Genomic DNA, 15471 nt, shown 5'->3' on the forward strand with positions numbered 1-15471 from the left:
TTTCTTATATCTGATGCACTAAGTGCATAGGAAAAGGTTGATAACTTGTACTTCATGGAGATTGAGAACTTAGATCATCAAAGAATACCATGCCATGAAGAGTAAAATTAAAGTTCAAAATGAATATACCCATATTTATACCAAAAGTCATTGTCACAGTAATTTGCAGCATTATTAGTAATAGTCAAGATTTGAAAATAACTCAAATTTCTCACATCATGTGAATGGATCAATACATGGTCATGAGGTCATTCAACAGAATCCTCTACAGCAATAAAAATGAATGAAGTGCTACTATAAACAACAACATGGGTGAATTTCAAACATTATTTAACATTGAAGAAGTTAGACAAAAAAGAGAACATACTGTATGGTTTTCTATGCCTTATGAAAAAATTCGTTGGTTATAGAAGTTTGGAAAGTGATATTCTTCAGAAAGAAGCAAAGGCATTGTGATTGGTGGGGTGTGTAGGTGACTTCTGGGGCTGACTAATGCTCTACTTGTTGATCTGGGTTAGAGTCCTTGAATGGGCCATGTATTCATTAATTGTAAATTATTCTCTCCAAATTACAATTAAATAATCATTTTTTAAAAAAATATTTTACCTCTTAACACTCTTGCCCTAAAGTGGAAAATGCATGAATAATGAGAAGAAGTATATTTAACTACAGAATGTCTCACTTTTGAGCTCAGATTTTTACATTCTTTGCACTCAGGGACATTTCCCTCAAGAAGCATCCTGAGTACAAGTCAGCCGTTAGCTGTCTCTTACCTGAGCAGATCACAGAGGCCGTGTTTCCATGGTTACAGTCTGGAGAACCCAGGGCAGTCACAGGGCAATGCCATAGGAAGGGCTCAGTCCCTGAACAGTGAAATTGGTCTTTCCAGATCCTGGTCTCTTCTTCCACAATGTATGCTCCTTGTGGGGTAGACATGGCGACTCCACAGCCAAGCTGATGACAAACCACATTGGCATTGGCCATACTCCAGTGGGAGGCACAGAGTGGTCTCCAGTCTCCAAAAATATTCATCTCCACTTGTCCCTCACACTGGAAGGTACCATTTTTCATTAGTCGAACTTCTGTGTACTCTGGAAGGAGAAGACAGGAATTGAGCAAAACCTCATGTGTTTCTCACCCCCAGCAGAGTATGCAGAGAGGTTAAGTCCTGCCCTAAGTCTCACCTGAACAGATGATTTGAACATCCCCACTGTGGAGACAACTCCCTCCAGCACAGGAAGCTCGTGGGCACAACCAGAGCCTAGATTCCTGGCCCTGGCACTGGAACTCTTCAGTCCAGAGCTGTCTGCTAGCTTTTATTAAGGACAGGTCCTCCAGGACAGATGCAGGCTTGCCACACCCCAATTCTGCACAGATGACCTGGGCAGTGGGGAATGTGAAGTTCCCACCAGAAATTGGAGTCCAGCCTCTTCCAGAATTCACCTCCACTCGCCCTGAGCAGGGTCCAACCCCACCAACCAGATGCACAAATCCTAAGAGAGAAAAAATTAGCATGGTGGATGTCCATGATCCTGGTTTGTCATTACGAAATAACATTATGGAGAATGATGTGAAAGTTTTCTTTTCCCATGGGTAGGTCATGAGAGAAGATTTTATAGTTGATGTCAGAGTGGATCTTCCATGAGTAAGTTTCTAATTAAAAATCCAGGAGGAATATAGTTGGATCCCAAGAATGAATATATATATGTACATACATATATGTATCTTCATTCATGTATATAAACACACACATGTATGCATATAATTGCACATATATATCCTTTCATAATAATATATTATCCTATGTATTAAGAGGATATGTATCATCTGTCTATCACTCTTTATAAGATTTATGTTCACTGGAGGTAGAGCAAGATGGTGGCCGAGTAACAGCTTCCTTGCATCTGGGCACCGTGAGTCTGGGGAGATAGGACTCCAGGCATCTCTGGCTGGTGGGATCTGCCTATCATCACCCCAGTGAGGATACAGGGAAGTCTCTCAGCAAGAGACTTCTGAACCCCAAGAGGAGGACTAAAACAGTGGAAAAACGGCAAGTGGTGGTGTGTGTTCAATCCGTCTAAAACCGCCCGCAACTGTACGTTCAGCAGCAGCGAGACTGCAAACCAGAAAGGCCTTACCTGTGAACTGTTTTGGTGTCTTTGGACTTGGCACTCAGTTGAATTGCCTTGGGGAGAGCCTGAGTGGGAGTGCAGCGAACTTTGGACATTGTCAAGGGCCCCAGTCTGAGCCACTGAGCCAGACGGAGCTAATAGTGTTTGGCTCTGGGTCACAGGCAGACATTGTGAGCGATCTGCCCCGGCAAGCTCCACCCTCAGGGTTGCAGAGCTAGAATTGGGTGGGAGCTGGTAACCCAGCAACCAAGTAGCCTAAGGGTGGGGTCTGAGCCGCCTTGCAGCCCTAACCCTCGGGGGCAGAGTGAGACTGGTTTTGGCACACTGGGTAAGTGGATAGCCACTTCAGCAGTGATTCCGGCGACAAGCACTTTCCTGGGAAAGCTTCTGCTCAGCAAGTTTACAAGTTCAAAGTGCCTTTTAAGTGGGCTGAAGAGAGATTTAGGGTGTCTACCTGCTGGGGTTTGAGAAATCAGCAGCCTCCAGTTGTATCAGAACTGTGATTAACATCTCATACCCCAGAAGACCACGTGTTGCCCAGACAATATTCAAAATATATACATACTGCTTTCTTTTTGGTTGTGTTTTTTTTGGTTTTTGTTTTTTATTTTTCTTTTGTTTGGTTTTTTTTTTGTTTATTTTGATGTTGTTCATGTTGTTTTGTTTTTTAATTTCAACGTTTTCCATAAAGATCCTTTTTCTTTCTCAATTTTTCTAGTTTAATTATAATTTCCCATTGCTGCCTTTTTCAATAACTTCATTTTTGCTAGTGTTTCTACCACTATTATTTGGTTTCTCACCAAATTTTATCCCATAAAGTTTTCTGTCTGCTTGTTATGGTTTGATTTATAGCATTTTTGTCTTTCCTCTCACCTTGGTGGAGGTGGGGTTCTGTGTCTGATCGGGTTAGCAAAGAGCTGCTGACCTTAAGGGAACCACCCAAACTGGGCACCACCAGAAGGTGGGGGTTTTTTAAGGTTGTGTCAAAGCACCCTACTGTACACCTATATTGCTCTGTCTCCCTCTTTCTGTGCCTCTCTTCTTTTTGTCAATATTGCTTTTACCCACACCCTCTCCTTTCTCTATTTTTCTTTGTTTATCTTATCACTCGGCCCTCCTTTCTTTCATCCCTTTTTTGCTCTTCATCCTTCTCACCCTTCTGGTCCTCTAACCCTTAGTCCACAGGCACGAGAACTTAAAGAGCAAGAGGAAGTGAAAGGAAAATTAGGGCAAGGAAACAGATAAAAGAAATCACTCATGAGGAAGAATCAGTAGAAAACTCCAGGCAACATGAAGAACCAGTCCAGAACAACCCCACCAAGGGACCATGAGGTAGCTACTGCAGATGACTCCACCTATAAAGAAATGTTAGGAATGACAGAAAGGGAATTTAGAATACACATGTTGAAAACAATGAAAGAAATGATGGAAACAATGAAGGAAACTGCTAATAAAGTGGACAATAACCAAAAGGAAATCCAAAAACAGAATTAAATAAGAGATGAACGATATGAAGAATATAAAAAGGATATAGCAGAGCTGAAGGGACTGAAACAGTCAATTAGGGAACTTAAAGATGCAATGGAAAGTATCAGCAACAGGTTAGACCATGCAGAAGAAAGAATTTCAGAGGTAGAAGACAAAGTTCTTGAGATAACTCAGATAGTAAAAGAGGCAGAAAAGAAGAGAGAGAAAGCAGAACGTTCACTGTCAGAATTATGAGACTTTATGAAGCGTTCCGACATACGAGTTATAGGAATCTCAGAAGGGGAAGAAGAATGCCCCAGAGGAATGGAAGCCATTGTAGAGAATATTATAAACGAAAATTTCCCAAATATCACCAAAAATTCTGACACATTCCTTTCAGAGGGATATCGGACCCCAGGTCACCTCAACTCTAACGGACCTTCTCCAAGACAAATTGTGATGAACCTGTCCAAAGTCAAGACAAAAGGAAAGATTCTACAAGCTGCCAGGAGTAACCGCCAGTTGACCTACAGGGGCAAATCCATCAGAATCACTGCAAACTTCTCTAATGAAAGCAAGAAGATAATGGTCACCTAACTTTAATCTACTTAAACAGAACAATTTCCAGCACAGAATTCTATATCCTGCTAAGCTAAGTGTTAAAATTGATGGAGAGACTTGCCAAAGATGGTGGCCGAGTAACAGCTTCCCTGCAACTGGGAACAGCGAGTCTGGGGAGACAAGACTTGAGGCCTCTCTGGCCGGTGGGATCTGCCTATAATCATCCCTTTGAGGATACAGGGAGCCAGCAAGGGACTTCTGGACCACAAGAGGACAAAAACAGTGGAAAATTGGCAAGTGGTTGCATGTGTTCAATCGACCTAATCACCCCAGCAACCATAAGTAAAAGCAGCAGTAAGACTGCAAACCAGAAAGGCCTTACCTGTGAACTGTTTCGGTATTCTTGGACTTGGCACTCAGTTGAACTGCCTTGGAGAGAGCTTGAGCAGGAGTGTGGAGAACTTTGGGCATTGTCTGGGGCCCCAGACTGAGCCACTGAGCTAGGCGCAGGAAGCCATTGTGAAAGAACTGCCCTGGAAAGCTCTGCCCTCAGGGTCTCAAAGCAAGGATTGGGTGGGTCAAAGTAACCTACTGGCTGAGCAGCCTAAAGGCGGGCACTGAGCTGCCTTACAGCCTTAATCCTTAGGGGCAGAGTGAGATGGTTTTGGCACACTGGAGCCTTGGGCTATTGCCCTGGGTAGAATGCCGTGACATCACAGCTCATAGCAACCTCAAACTCCTGGGCTTGGCGCCGCCCAGACCTACATAAGAGCTGTGCAGCAATACCCGACTAGTGACCTGCACCCACCGGGCCTCCACATTCCCTGACCAGGAACTGCAGGAGCCACACAACCCTGCGTCGTCCCTCCTGTGTCCTCCCAGCTTCCACACTAGCCCGTTCATCTAGACAGGGACTCTGGTAGCTGCGTGCCCTTTGGAGCCCTCCCTGCCTCTGCGCAGAGCTCTTCTCCTGGCCAGAGACTGCTGGAGCCTTGGGCTCTCTGTGCCATAGTCACTGGGCACCTGGCACTCCCAGAACCGTGCGCACCACCCCCAGCCCTGTCACTGGATCCGGGTGTGTCACAAACCAGAGCTGCTTCCACAACCAGAACTCCCTAGCTAGAGCAGCCCCAGAGGAACTACACAGGGTCACTCCCTACAAAGATCCAGCAACAATAGAGTGATCCTGCTGGGGTCTAACCTTGGAGAGACACCTCCCCAACTCTGAGGACAGCCAGAGGCAATGGTGAAAAATAATCATGAGGTGAAATCAACAGAAAAACTCTGGCAATATGAATAATCAGAGTAGATCAACTCCCCCAAGGATCAATGGGGCAGAAACAGCACAAGACCCATGCGCAAACAAATAGCTGAGATGTCAGAAATTGAATTCAGGATCTGGATAGCAAATAAGATCAAATTAGAATTCCAAAAGTTATTTCAAGAATTCAACAGATTCAAAGACCAAATGACCAAAGATCTTGACACATTGAGACAAGAAGTTGCATCCCTCAAAGATCTGAGAAACACAGTAGAATCCCTCAGTAACAGAATGGAGCAAGCAGAAAAAAGGATTTCTGACATTGAAGACAAAGCTTTCAAACGCTTCCAAACCCTCAAAGAAGAAGAGAAATGGAGAGCAAAAACAGACCACTCTCTCAGAAAGGTCTCGGATAATTTGAAGAAAACCAATATTTGTCTTACAGGGATCTCCGAAAGTGATGAAGTGGCTTCACAAGGCACAGATTCTCTTCTCCATGAGATTATGAAGGAGAACTTTCCAGACATGCCAAGAGATTCCAAAATTCAGATAGCAGACAGTTTCAGAACTCCAGCACAACTCAACCCAAATAAGACATCCCCCAGACACATCATAATCAATTTCACTAAAGTTAATATGAAGGAGAAAATTCTGAAAGCTGCCAGACGAAAGAAAACCATTACCTACAAGGGGGAAAATATCAGAATAACTGCAGATCTCTCTGGTGAAACCTTTCAAGCTAGAAGAGGATGGTCATCAACTTTTAATCTCCTAAAACAAAATAACTTTCAACCCAGGATACTGTACCCAGCTAAACTGAGCTTCGTTTATGACAGAGAAATTAGATACTTCAACAACATTCACATGTTGAAGAAATTTGCCACAACTAAACCAGCTCTCCAGGACATTAGTAGACCTATCTCCATAAAGACCAGCATAATTCTCCAACACAAAAGTAAACCCACCCAAATAATTTTTGATCAAATTCTAACTTCCACAGTCGCAAAAGGATTAAAAATGTCCACCGGTCTCTCAAAAGGCTTATCAATACTTTCAATTAATGTGAATGGTTTAAATTGTCCTCTAAAGAGGCCCAGGTTTGCTGACTGGATACAAAAACTCAAGCCAGATATCTGCTGCATCCAAAAATCGCATCTTACATTGAAAGACAGATATAGACTCAAGGTGAAGGGATGGTCATCCCTTCCCTATTGCAGGCAAATGGAAAGCAGAAAAAAGCAGGCGTTGCAATCCTGTTCACAGACGCAATAGGATTTAAACCAACCAAAATAATTAAGGATAAGGATGGACACTTAATGGACACATATTTGTTAAAGGTAATACTGAATATGATGAGATCTCAATTATAAATATTTATGCACCCAACCACAACACACCTCAATTTATAAGAGAAACTCTAATAGACATGAGCAACTCGATTTCCTCCACTTCCATAGTAGTTAGAGATTTTAATACCCCTTTAGCAGTGCTGGATAGATCCTCCAAAAAGAAGCTAAGCAAAGAAATTTTAGATTTCAATTCAACCATTCAAAATCTGGACTTAACAGACATCTACAGGACATTTCATCCCAAAAATACTGAATACACATTCTTCTCATCAGCCCATGGAACATACTCCAAAATCGACCACATCCTAGGCCACAAATCTAACCTCAGCAAATTTAATAAAATAGAAATTATTCCTTGCATCTTCTCAGACCATCATGGAATAAAAGTTGAACTCAATAACAACAGGAACCTGCATACCCATACAAAAACATGGAAGCTAAACAACCTTATGCTGAAGGATAGATGGGTTATAGATGAGATTAAGAAGGAAATCACGGAATTTTTGAAACAAAACAACAATCAAGACACGAAATACCAGAACCTCTGGGATACTGCAAAGGCAGTCCGAAGAGGGAAATTTATAGCACTGCAAGCCTTCCTCAAGAAAGTGGAAAGAGAGTAAGTCAATACCATAATGGAACATCTCAAGCAACTGCAGAAAGAAGAACACTTCAACCCCAAACCCAGCAGAAGAAAACAAATAACCAAAATCAGAGCAGAATTAAATGAAATTGAAAATAAAAGAACTATACAACAGATCAATAAATCCAAAAGCTTTTATTGAAAAGATCAATAAAATAGATAAACCTTTGGCCAACCTAACCAGGAAAAAAAGAGTAAAATCTCTAATTTCATCAATCAGAAATGGTAATGATGAAATACCAACAGACCCCTCAGAAATTCAAAAAATCCTTAACGAATACTACAAGAAACTCTACTCTCATAAATATGAAAATCTGAAAGAAATTGACCAATATCTAGAAGCACGCCACCTACCAAGACTTAGCCAGAACGAAGTGGAAATGTTGAACAGGCCTGTATCAAGTTCTGAAATAGCATCAACTATACAAAATCTCCCTAAAAAGAAAAGCCCAGGACCACATGGCTTTACGTCAGAATTCTCCCAAACATTTAAAGAAGAACTAGTACCTATACTACTAAATCTCTTCCAAAATATAGAAAAAGAAGGAATATTACCCAGCACATTCTACGAAGCAAACATCACCTTGATCCCCAAACCAGGGAAAGACCCAACAAGAAAAGAAAATTATAGACCAATATCACTAATGAATATAGAGGCTAAAATACTCACTAAGATCCTAACAAACAGAATCCAACAACACATCAAAAAAATTATACACCATGGCCAAGTCGGATTTATCCAAGGGTCTCAAGTCTCGTTCAATACATGTAAATCTATAAATGTAATTCAACACATAAACAAACTTAAAAATAAGGACCATACGATTCTTTCAATTGATGCAGAAAAAGCTTTTGATAATATCCAGCATCCCTTCATGATCAGAGCACTTAAGAAAATTGGTATAGAAGGGACATTTCTTAAACTAATAGAGGCCATCTACAGCAAACCCACAGCCAATATCGTATTGAATGGAGTTCAATTGAAATCATTTCCACTTAGATCAGGAACCAGGCAAGGTTGCCCATTGTCTCCATTGCTCTTTAACATTGTAATGGAAGTTTTAGCCATTGCAATTAGGGAAGAAAAGGCGATCAAGTGTATCCACATAAGGTCAGAAGAGATCAAACTTTCACTCTTCGCAGATGATATGATCGTATATCTGGAAAACACTAGGGATTCTACTACAAAACTTTTAGAAGTGATCAAGGAATATAGCAATGTCTCAGGCTACAAATACAACACCCATAAATCTGTAGCCTTTATATATACCAATAATAACCAAGCCGAACAAACAGTCAAGAACTCTATTCCTTTCACAGTAGTGCCAAAGAAGCTGAAATATTTGGGAGTATACCTAACAAAGGACGTGAAAGATCTCTACAAAGAGAACTATGAAACTCTAAGAAAAGAAATAGCTGAAGATGTTAACAGATGGAAAAACATACCATGCTCATGGCTGGGAAGAATCAACATTGTTAAAATGTCCACACTGCCCAAAGCAATATATAATTTTAATGCAATTCCTATTAAAGCTCCATTGTCATACTTTAAAGATCTTGGAAAAATAATGCTTCATTTTATATTGAATCGGAAAAAACCTCAAATAGCCAAGACATTACTGAGCAATAAAAACAAAGCAGGAGGAATCATGCTACCAGACCTGAGACTGTACTATAACTCAATAGTGATCAAAACAGCATGGTACTGGCACAAAAGCAGAGAAGTAGATGTCTGGAACAGAATAGAGAACCAAGAGATGGATCCAGCTACTTACCGTTATTTGATCTTTGACAAGCCAATTAAAAACATTCAGTGGGGAAAAGACTCCCTATTTAACAAATGGTGCTGGGTAAACTGGCTGGCAACCTGTAGAAGATTGAAACTGGACCCACTCCTTTCACCATTAATTAAGATAGACTCTCACTGGATAAAAGATTTAAACTTAAGACATGAAACTATAAAAAATACTTGAAGAAAGTGCAGGGAAAACTCTTGAAGGAATCGGCCTGGGTGAATATTTTATGAGGAGGACTCCCCAGGCAATTGAAGCAGTATCAAAAATACACTACTGGGACCTGATCAAACTAAAAAGCTTCTGCACAGCCAAGAACATAGTGAGTAAAGAAAGCAGACATCCCTCAGAATGGGAGAAAATATTTGCAGGTTATACCTCCGATAAAGGTCTAATAACCAGGTTCCACAGAGAACTCAAACGTATTAACAAGAAAAGGACACGTGACCCCATCTCAGGGTGGGCAAGGGACTTGAAGAGAAACTTCTCTAAAGAAGACCGACGCAAGATCTACAAACACATGGAAAAAAGCTCATCATCCTTAATCATCAGAGAAATGCAAATCAAAACTATTCTGAGATATCACCTAACCCCAGTAAGAGTAGCCCACATAACAAAATCCCAAAACCAGAAATGTTGGCGTGGATGTGGAGGAAAAGGCACACTTCTACACTGCTGGTAGGAATGCCCACTAATACATTCCTTCTGGAAGGATGTTTGGAGAATACTTAGAGACCTAAAAATAGACCTGCCATTCGATCCTACAATTCCTTTACTAGGTTTATACCCAGAAGACCAAAAGTCACAATATAACAAAGACATCTGTACCAGATGTTTTTTGCAGCCCAATTCATAATTGCTAAGTCAAGTGCCCATTGAACCACGAATGGACTAGCAAATTGTGGTACATGTATACCATGGAATACTATGCAGCCTTAAAGAAAGATGGAGACTTTACCTCTTTTCATGTTTACATGGATGGATTGGAACATATTCTTCTTAGCAAAGTATCTCAGGAATGGAAGAAAAGTATCCAATGTACTCAGCCCTACTATGAAGCTAAATTATAGCTTTCACATCAAGACTATAACCCAACTATAGCACAAGACTATGGGGAAAGGGCCAAGGAAGGGGAAGGGAGGGGGGCGGTTTTGGTGGAGGGAGGGTAATGGGTGGGGCCACATCTATGGTGCATCTTAGAATGGGTACAGGCGATTGCACTAATGTACACAGCTATGATTTAACAATAAAAAAAGAATAAAGAAAAAATGGGGACATTAACCAATGGAAAAGAGCATAGAACCAGACATAGTACCATTTACCTACAATTAACTGATGTTGGACAAGGCAGACAACAACAAACCCTGGGGAAGGAAAAGCCTAATACATGTGCTGAGAAAATTGGATAGGTACATCAGAAAAATTAAAGATGATCCCATCTCTCACCACTTACAAAAAGAAATTCAAGGTTAATAACAGACTTAAATGAAAGGCATGAAACCATAAAATTATAGAGAAAAATGTAGGAAAAACTCTTTTAGACATTGGCGTAGGCAAAGAATTTATTAGCAAAACCCTGAAGGCAATTACAGCAACAATCAAAACAAATAAATAAGACTTCGTTAAATTAAAAAGCTTCTGCACCAAAGAAAATAACCAAAAAAGTAAATAGACAAACTACAGAATGGGAGAAATTTTTCACAAATTCTACTTCCAATAAAGGGATAATATTCCGAATCTATAAAGAATTCCAATAAATTAGCAAGAAAAACACCCAGACCCCACTAAAAAGTGGGCAAAAGATTTAGATAGATAAATGTGTAACAAACATGAAAAAAATGCTCAACATCGCTAATCATCAGAGAAATGCAAATTAAAGCCACTTTACCCCTGTGAGGATGGCCATTTTTTTAAGTCAAATAATAATAATAATAATAATAGATGCTGGCATAGATGCAGAAAGCAACACTTACACACTATTGGTGGGATGCAAATTAGTACCACCTCTGTGGAAAACAACATAGAGATTCCTCAAAAAAATAAATGTAGACTTACTATTGTACTGAGCAATCCCACTACTAGGTATTTACTCCAAGGAAGTTATAAGATACTTACACTCAAATGATTATTCCAGCACAATTCACAATCACAAAAATATGAAATCAAACTAAGTGTTCATGGATAAGTAAAATGTGCTAAGTATATGGAGTACTGAGTACCATGAAGTACTATTCAGCCAAAAAAAATAATGAATTAATGTCTTTTGCATCAATTTGGAAGGAAATGGAGACCATTATCCTAAGTGAAGTCTGTCAGGAATTGAAAAACAAACACCACATGTACTCTGTAATAATTTGGAACTAATTCATGAGTACATATGGACAGAGGGGAAAGTAAAAGCCACTGGAAATCTAAAAGAGGCAGAGAGAGGAGAAGAGGGGTAGAAACCTACCTACCCAGTTTAATGAACACTATTTGTGTTAAGGGCACACTACTAGCCCTGACTTAAGCAATGTAAAAGCTGTCCATGTTCCAAAAATATTCGTACCCCCTAAATATTTTGTTTTTTATTGTTTTGTTGTTTTTTAAAACAGTGAAGTCTTTATATTTTTTACTGATTAGTGAATTTATTTATTTTTTTATTTCTTTATTAAATCATAATAAAGATGGGGTACAATGTGCTGTTTTGGGTTTTTTTTCTTTGCAGTTTTTGGCCGGAGCTGGGTTTGAACCCGCCACCTCCGGTATATGGGGCTGGCACCCTACTCCTTTGAGCCACCAGAGCCGCCTGCAATGTGCTGTTTTGATATACAATGTGGAATGCTTACATCAAATTAAAAGAGAGTAATAAACAAGTAAATACAATAAGTAAAAACATGAAACTATGAGACATACCAGGAAGATAATCAGAAGACGATTTCATGCATGGGTTTGGAGCTTTGGGGAGTTTTCGAACTATAAATACAATTTTTTTTTTTTTTTTTTGGCCGGGGCTGGGTTTGAACCCACCTCCTCCAGCATATGGGGCCAGTGCCCTACTCCCTTTAGCCACAGGCACCACCCAAATATAAATTTATTATCTAACAGTAAATCTAGGTAATAAAAAATTCAGCAGGGATTCCCTTTCTCAAGAGAAAAACATAGTATTCAGTTTTGTTTTGTTTTCCATGAAAGTAGCCATCAAAAAGTAGTGAATACCAAAAGCAATTAAACATCAATTAAAAGTAAAAGTAACCCTAAAATCCAGAATCTGTGTCTTGTACTGTAGTGATTTGGCTCATATTTTTGTGTGATAATTTAGAAGACACATATACAAACTGTTACTTTGGTCAAAAAAGGAGGAAGGCACCCAGGCCCATACTAAGAAAGGTATGATTCTTTTCTAGTGATCTAAAAGCACTGCGTAATTAGGACTAAAAAGGACTAAAGGTACCTGGGTGTGTTTGGCACATGACCAGGAAAGGCCTCCTTGTCAGCTACTCTTGCAGTGGCTGAAAGATAGGCAGGCTTTCATTACACAGTTAGCATCAGAGCATTACGTTGCCCAAGATGCTGAGAATATCTCCATTGGACGTGGTATGTAGCCACGCAGAGACCCACAAATATCAAAGCATCTTCCTAGAAGATCAAACATGCTCTCTGCTGTTTGGCTGTTCATTCACCTTTGAAACCCAGAAATAGTCGACATGGTCTTCCCATAAAGGTATAGTAAGGGACAAGAAAAGTGGCCACTGGAGCCCCAAAATAGGTAAAAATCAAGCCCATGATCAGGAAATGATGAAAATGAGGGAAAGAAGTAAGGCTTCAGAGGAGGCATAACTAAACTATCTGCACAGGACTGATATTTAGATAGGAGAAAAGTATTTGAAAGCAATATTGAGAGTCTACTTTCACATTTTCTAATTCAAAATAAAAACATCTTTTCAGAATTTTATATGTTCTAGAAACTTGCCTAGGTGCTAGAGAAGTAAATCATTGATTTTTTTAATAAATCAATGTTCTTGCCTTTGTTGGGGTTTTCTTTTAGTATTGAGAAGGGCAAGTATAAAGTTTTGAGCCCTCTGCAAAGGTTTATGAGAAACCTGGATAGCACAAAGAAAGGGAAACTGCCCCTTAGGAGGGCTATTAATATATATGAATAAATCCCTCCGAGGCAAAATGAAAATTGCAGTCCGATAAATCCTTGTCTGGACTTTTATTATATAGATACACTGTGTCCTTAGGTAGGTTATTTAATAAAATGTCATCACCAGGACTCCTCCTTCCACTATTCTGACCTCCATACTTCAGACTAGAGTCATTCTTACAACTCATTCTTCTCTTATGGAAGGAAGGAAGGAGCCATACAAAATTCACCTGAAAGTACGCCCTGGGATTCTCCATACCTCACCTGGACTCTCAAAACTACTCAGACAACAGTTTAAGTATCTCTTCACAGCTCCCATTGCCAACCCCAATGCCCCAACTATAATAAGCCTTGTGCACTTTCTTGAAGAATTCCATTTGTCATCTTGCTCTCATTCTTATCAAATAAATTCACTGACGCATTTCCTATATAATAGGAGCCATCAGGTATAAACTTACTGACACCATCAGATACATGTGTAAATCCTGTAATATCTTACTATAAAATATACAAGTTACTATTTTATTGTATCCATCATTGATTTTCTATCACATGTCTAAGTGATACAAAGTTTGAGTTTATATAGATATTTTAAATCAAAAATGGAGAAAGAAGTCTTTTCTAGTAATCATAGAAAAAAGAACCCATGACTCAGAATTTCATCCACACTTCTCTGGTCCTTCCAGCCCAAGAGCTGTGCCTTGTTACCTCTGAATCTGCAAAGGAGACTAGCAATTTGACACAATTCTACAAATTCCTCTCTGATTGGTTTAATGATATCTCACGTGCCTATACACCTACTAGCCTTATGAAAAACAATGCTTACAAGCACACTATGATTATAGAAAAACAGAATTCAAACAAGGAAAGTACATTCTCATTCTAATTCTTCCCTCTGACAGGCTCACTGTTACAAAGTAGTCTGTGTAGTGATTCACAGATGTATAGAAAGTAAATCTAAAAAGAAAATTAAGAAGCTTGATTCTGAGAAGATTGCTGTTCCTTCCTTCTCCAGTCCTCTGGAGAACTACAGATAATAAATTTCTATCTGTAGTTCAGAGACTCCCCAAAGCTCCAATCCTATGCTTGAAAATGCCTTCTGATTATCTTCCTGATATGCCTCATAGTTTCATGTTTTTACTTATTGTATTTACTTGTTTATTACCCTCTTTTAATTTGATGTAAGCATTTCACATTTTCCACTAGAGAAGGAAGGAACAGCAATGGAGACTTAGAAGAAGAAAGTAAGTGAAGCACATAATCCACAGCTATGCAGAGTAGTCAGGGACTCTCCACGGACCTCTCAGACCTCTCCAGCCCATCCAGCCTCTGTTCATGCAGAAACCAGACACCTGCTTCCCTGTAACTTTCCATCCTCTCAGCCAGTGGATGATATTCTCACCATACCTGAGCAGGTTACCCCTGCATCCTCTCCGTGACTGCAGTCATGACTCCCCCAACCCTGGGAAGGACACTTCCAAATGTAGGACTCCATTCCTGTGCACTGTAGCTCATTCAGCCAAATGGGACCTGATCCCGCCCCAAAGTGAGCAGAGCCCAGGGCATCCATGGCCTCTCCACAGCCCAGCTGTCTGCACACCATATGGGCATCGCTCAGGTCCCAGCCGTCATCACAAATGGTGCCCCAGGAGCTCTCGTGGTAGATCTCCACTCTCCCAGCACAGGGACTGCCCCCGTCTACAAGGCGGAGTTGTGGGCGCTCTGAGGAGAGGAGAGACAAAGTCATGTTAACAGGGAATTTATACAGGGCCTTATACAGGAGAAGGTTTTCTGATCCTGTGGGGCCTCTCACCTGAGCAGTTGGCAGCGTTCTCCTCAGAGGAAACAGATCCTGCTGAGTCAGACAGGGAGTCATTGCACTGAGGCAGGAGCAGGGTCTGGTTTCCTACAAAGAGGGTTACAAAGAAGGAAATTGAATTCACCTGAAAATAATCTAGTACATAGGCTGGAATGGAAGCTGTTACTAGATTATATCAGAGTTAACCTTCTGGTTTGTTGATTTATGCACAGGGTCTGAAAAGGACTGTAAAAGCAGAATCTCTGTGCTGACTAGGTGACAGTGTCTTTCTCTGCATGAATTCAAAGAGTAACTGGAACAGCGCAGGTGAAGGATTTATT

General features: G+C 40.3%; 1 protein-coding gene across 1 annotated transcript in view; it reads right to left on the bottom strand.

Moving 5' to 3' along the window:
- The window catches only part of LOC128561963 (antigen WC1.1-like), a 137695-nt gene that overhangs the window by 40185 nt on the left and 82039 nt on the right, over positions 1–15471 (bottom strand). Inside the window, exons 5-8 of the mRNA XM_053556610.1 lie at positions 15146–15238; positions 14740–15054; positions 1185–1493; positions 774–1091 (exon numbers count right to left, since the gene is read on the bottom strand). Coding sequence (XP_053412585.1) covers positions 774–1091; positions 1185–1493; positions 14740–15054; positions 15146–15238 — 1035 coding nt within the window. The remainder of the gene's footprint in view (positions 1–773; positions 1092–1184; positions 1494–14739; positions 15055–15145; positions 15239–15471) is intronic.

The sequence above is a fragment of the Nycticebus coucang genome, chromosome 12 (assembly GCF_027406575.1).
Source record: "Nycticebus coucang isolate mNycCou1 chromosome 12, mNycCou1.pri, whole genome shotgun sequence".
Classification (NCBI taxonomy): domain Eukaryota; kingdom Metazoa; phylum Chordata; class Mammalia; order Primates; family Lorisidae; genus Nycticebus; species Nycticebus coucang.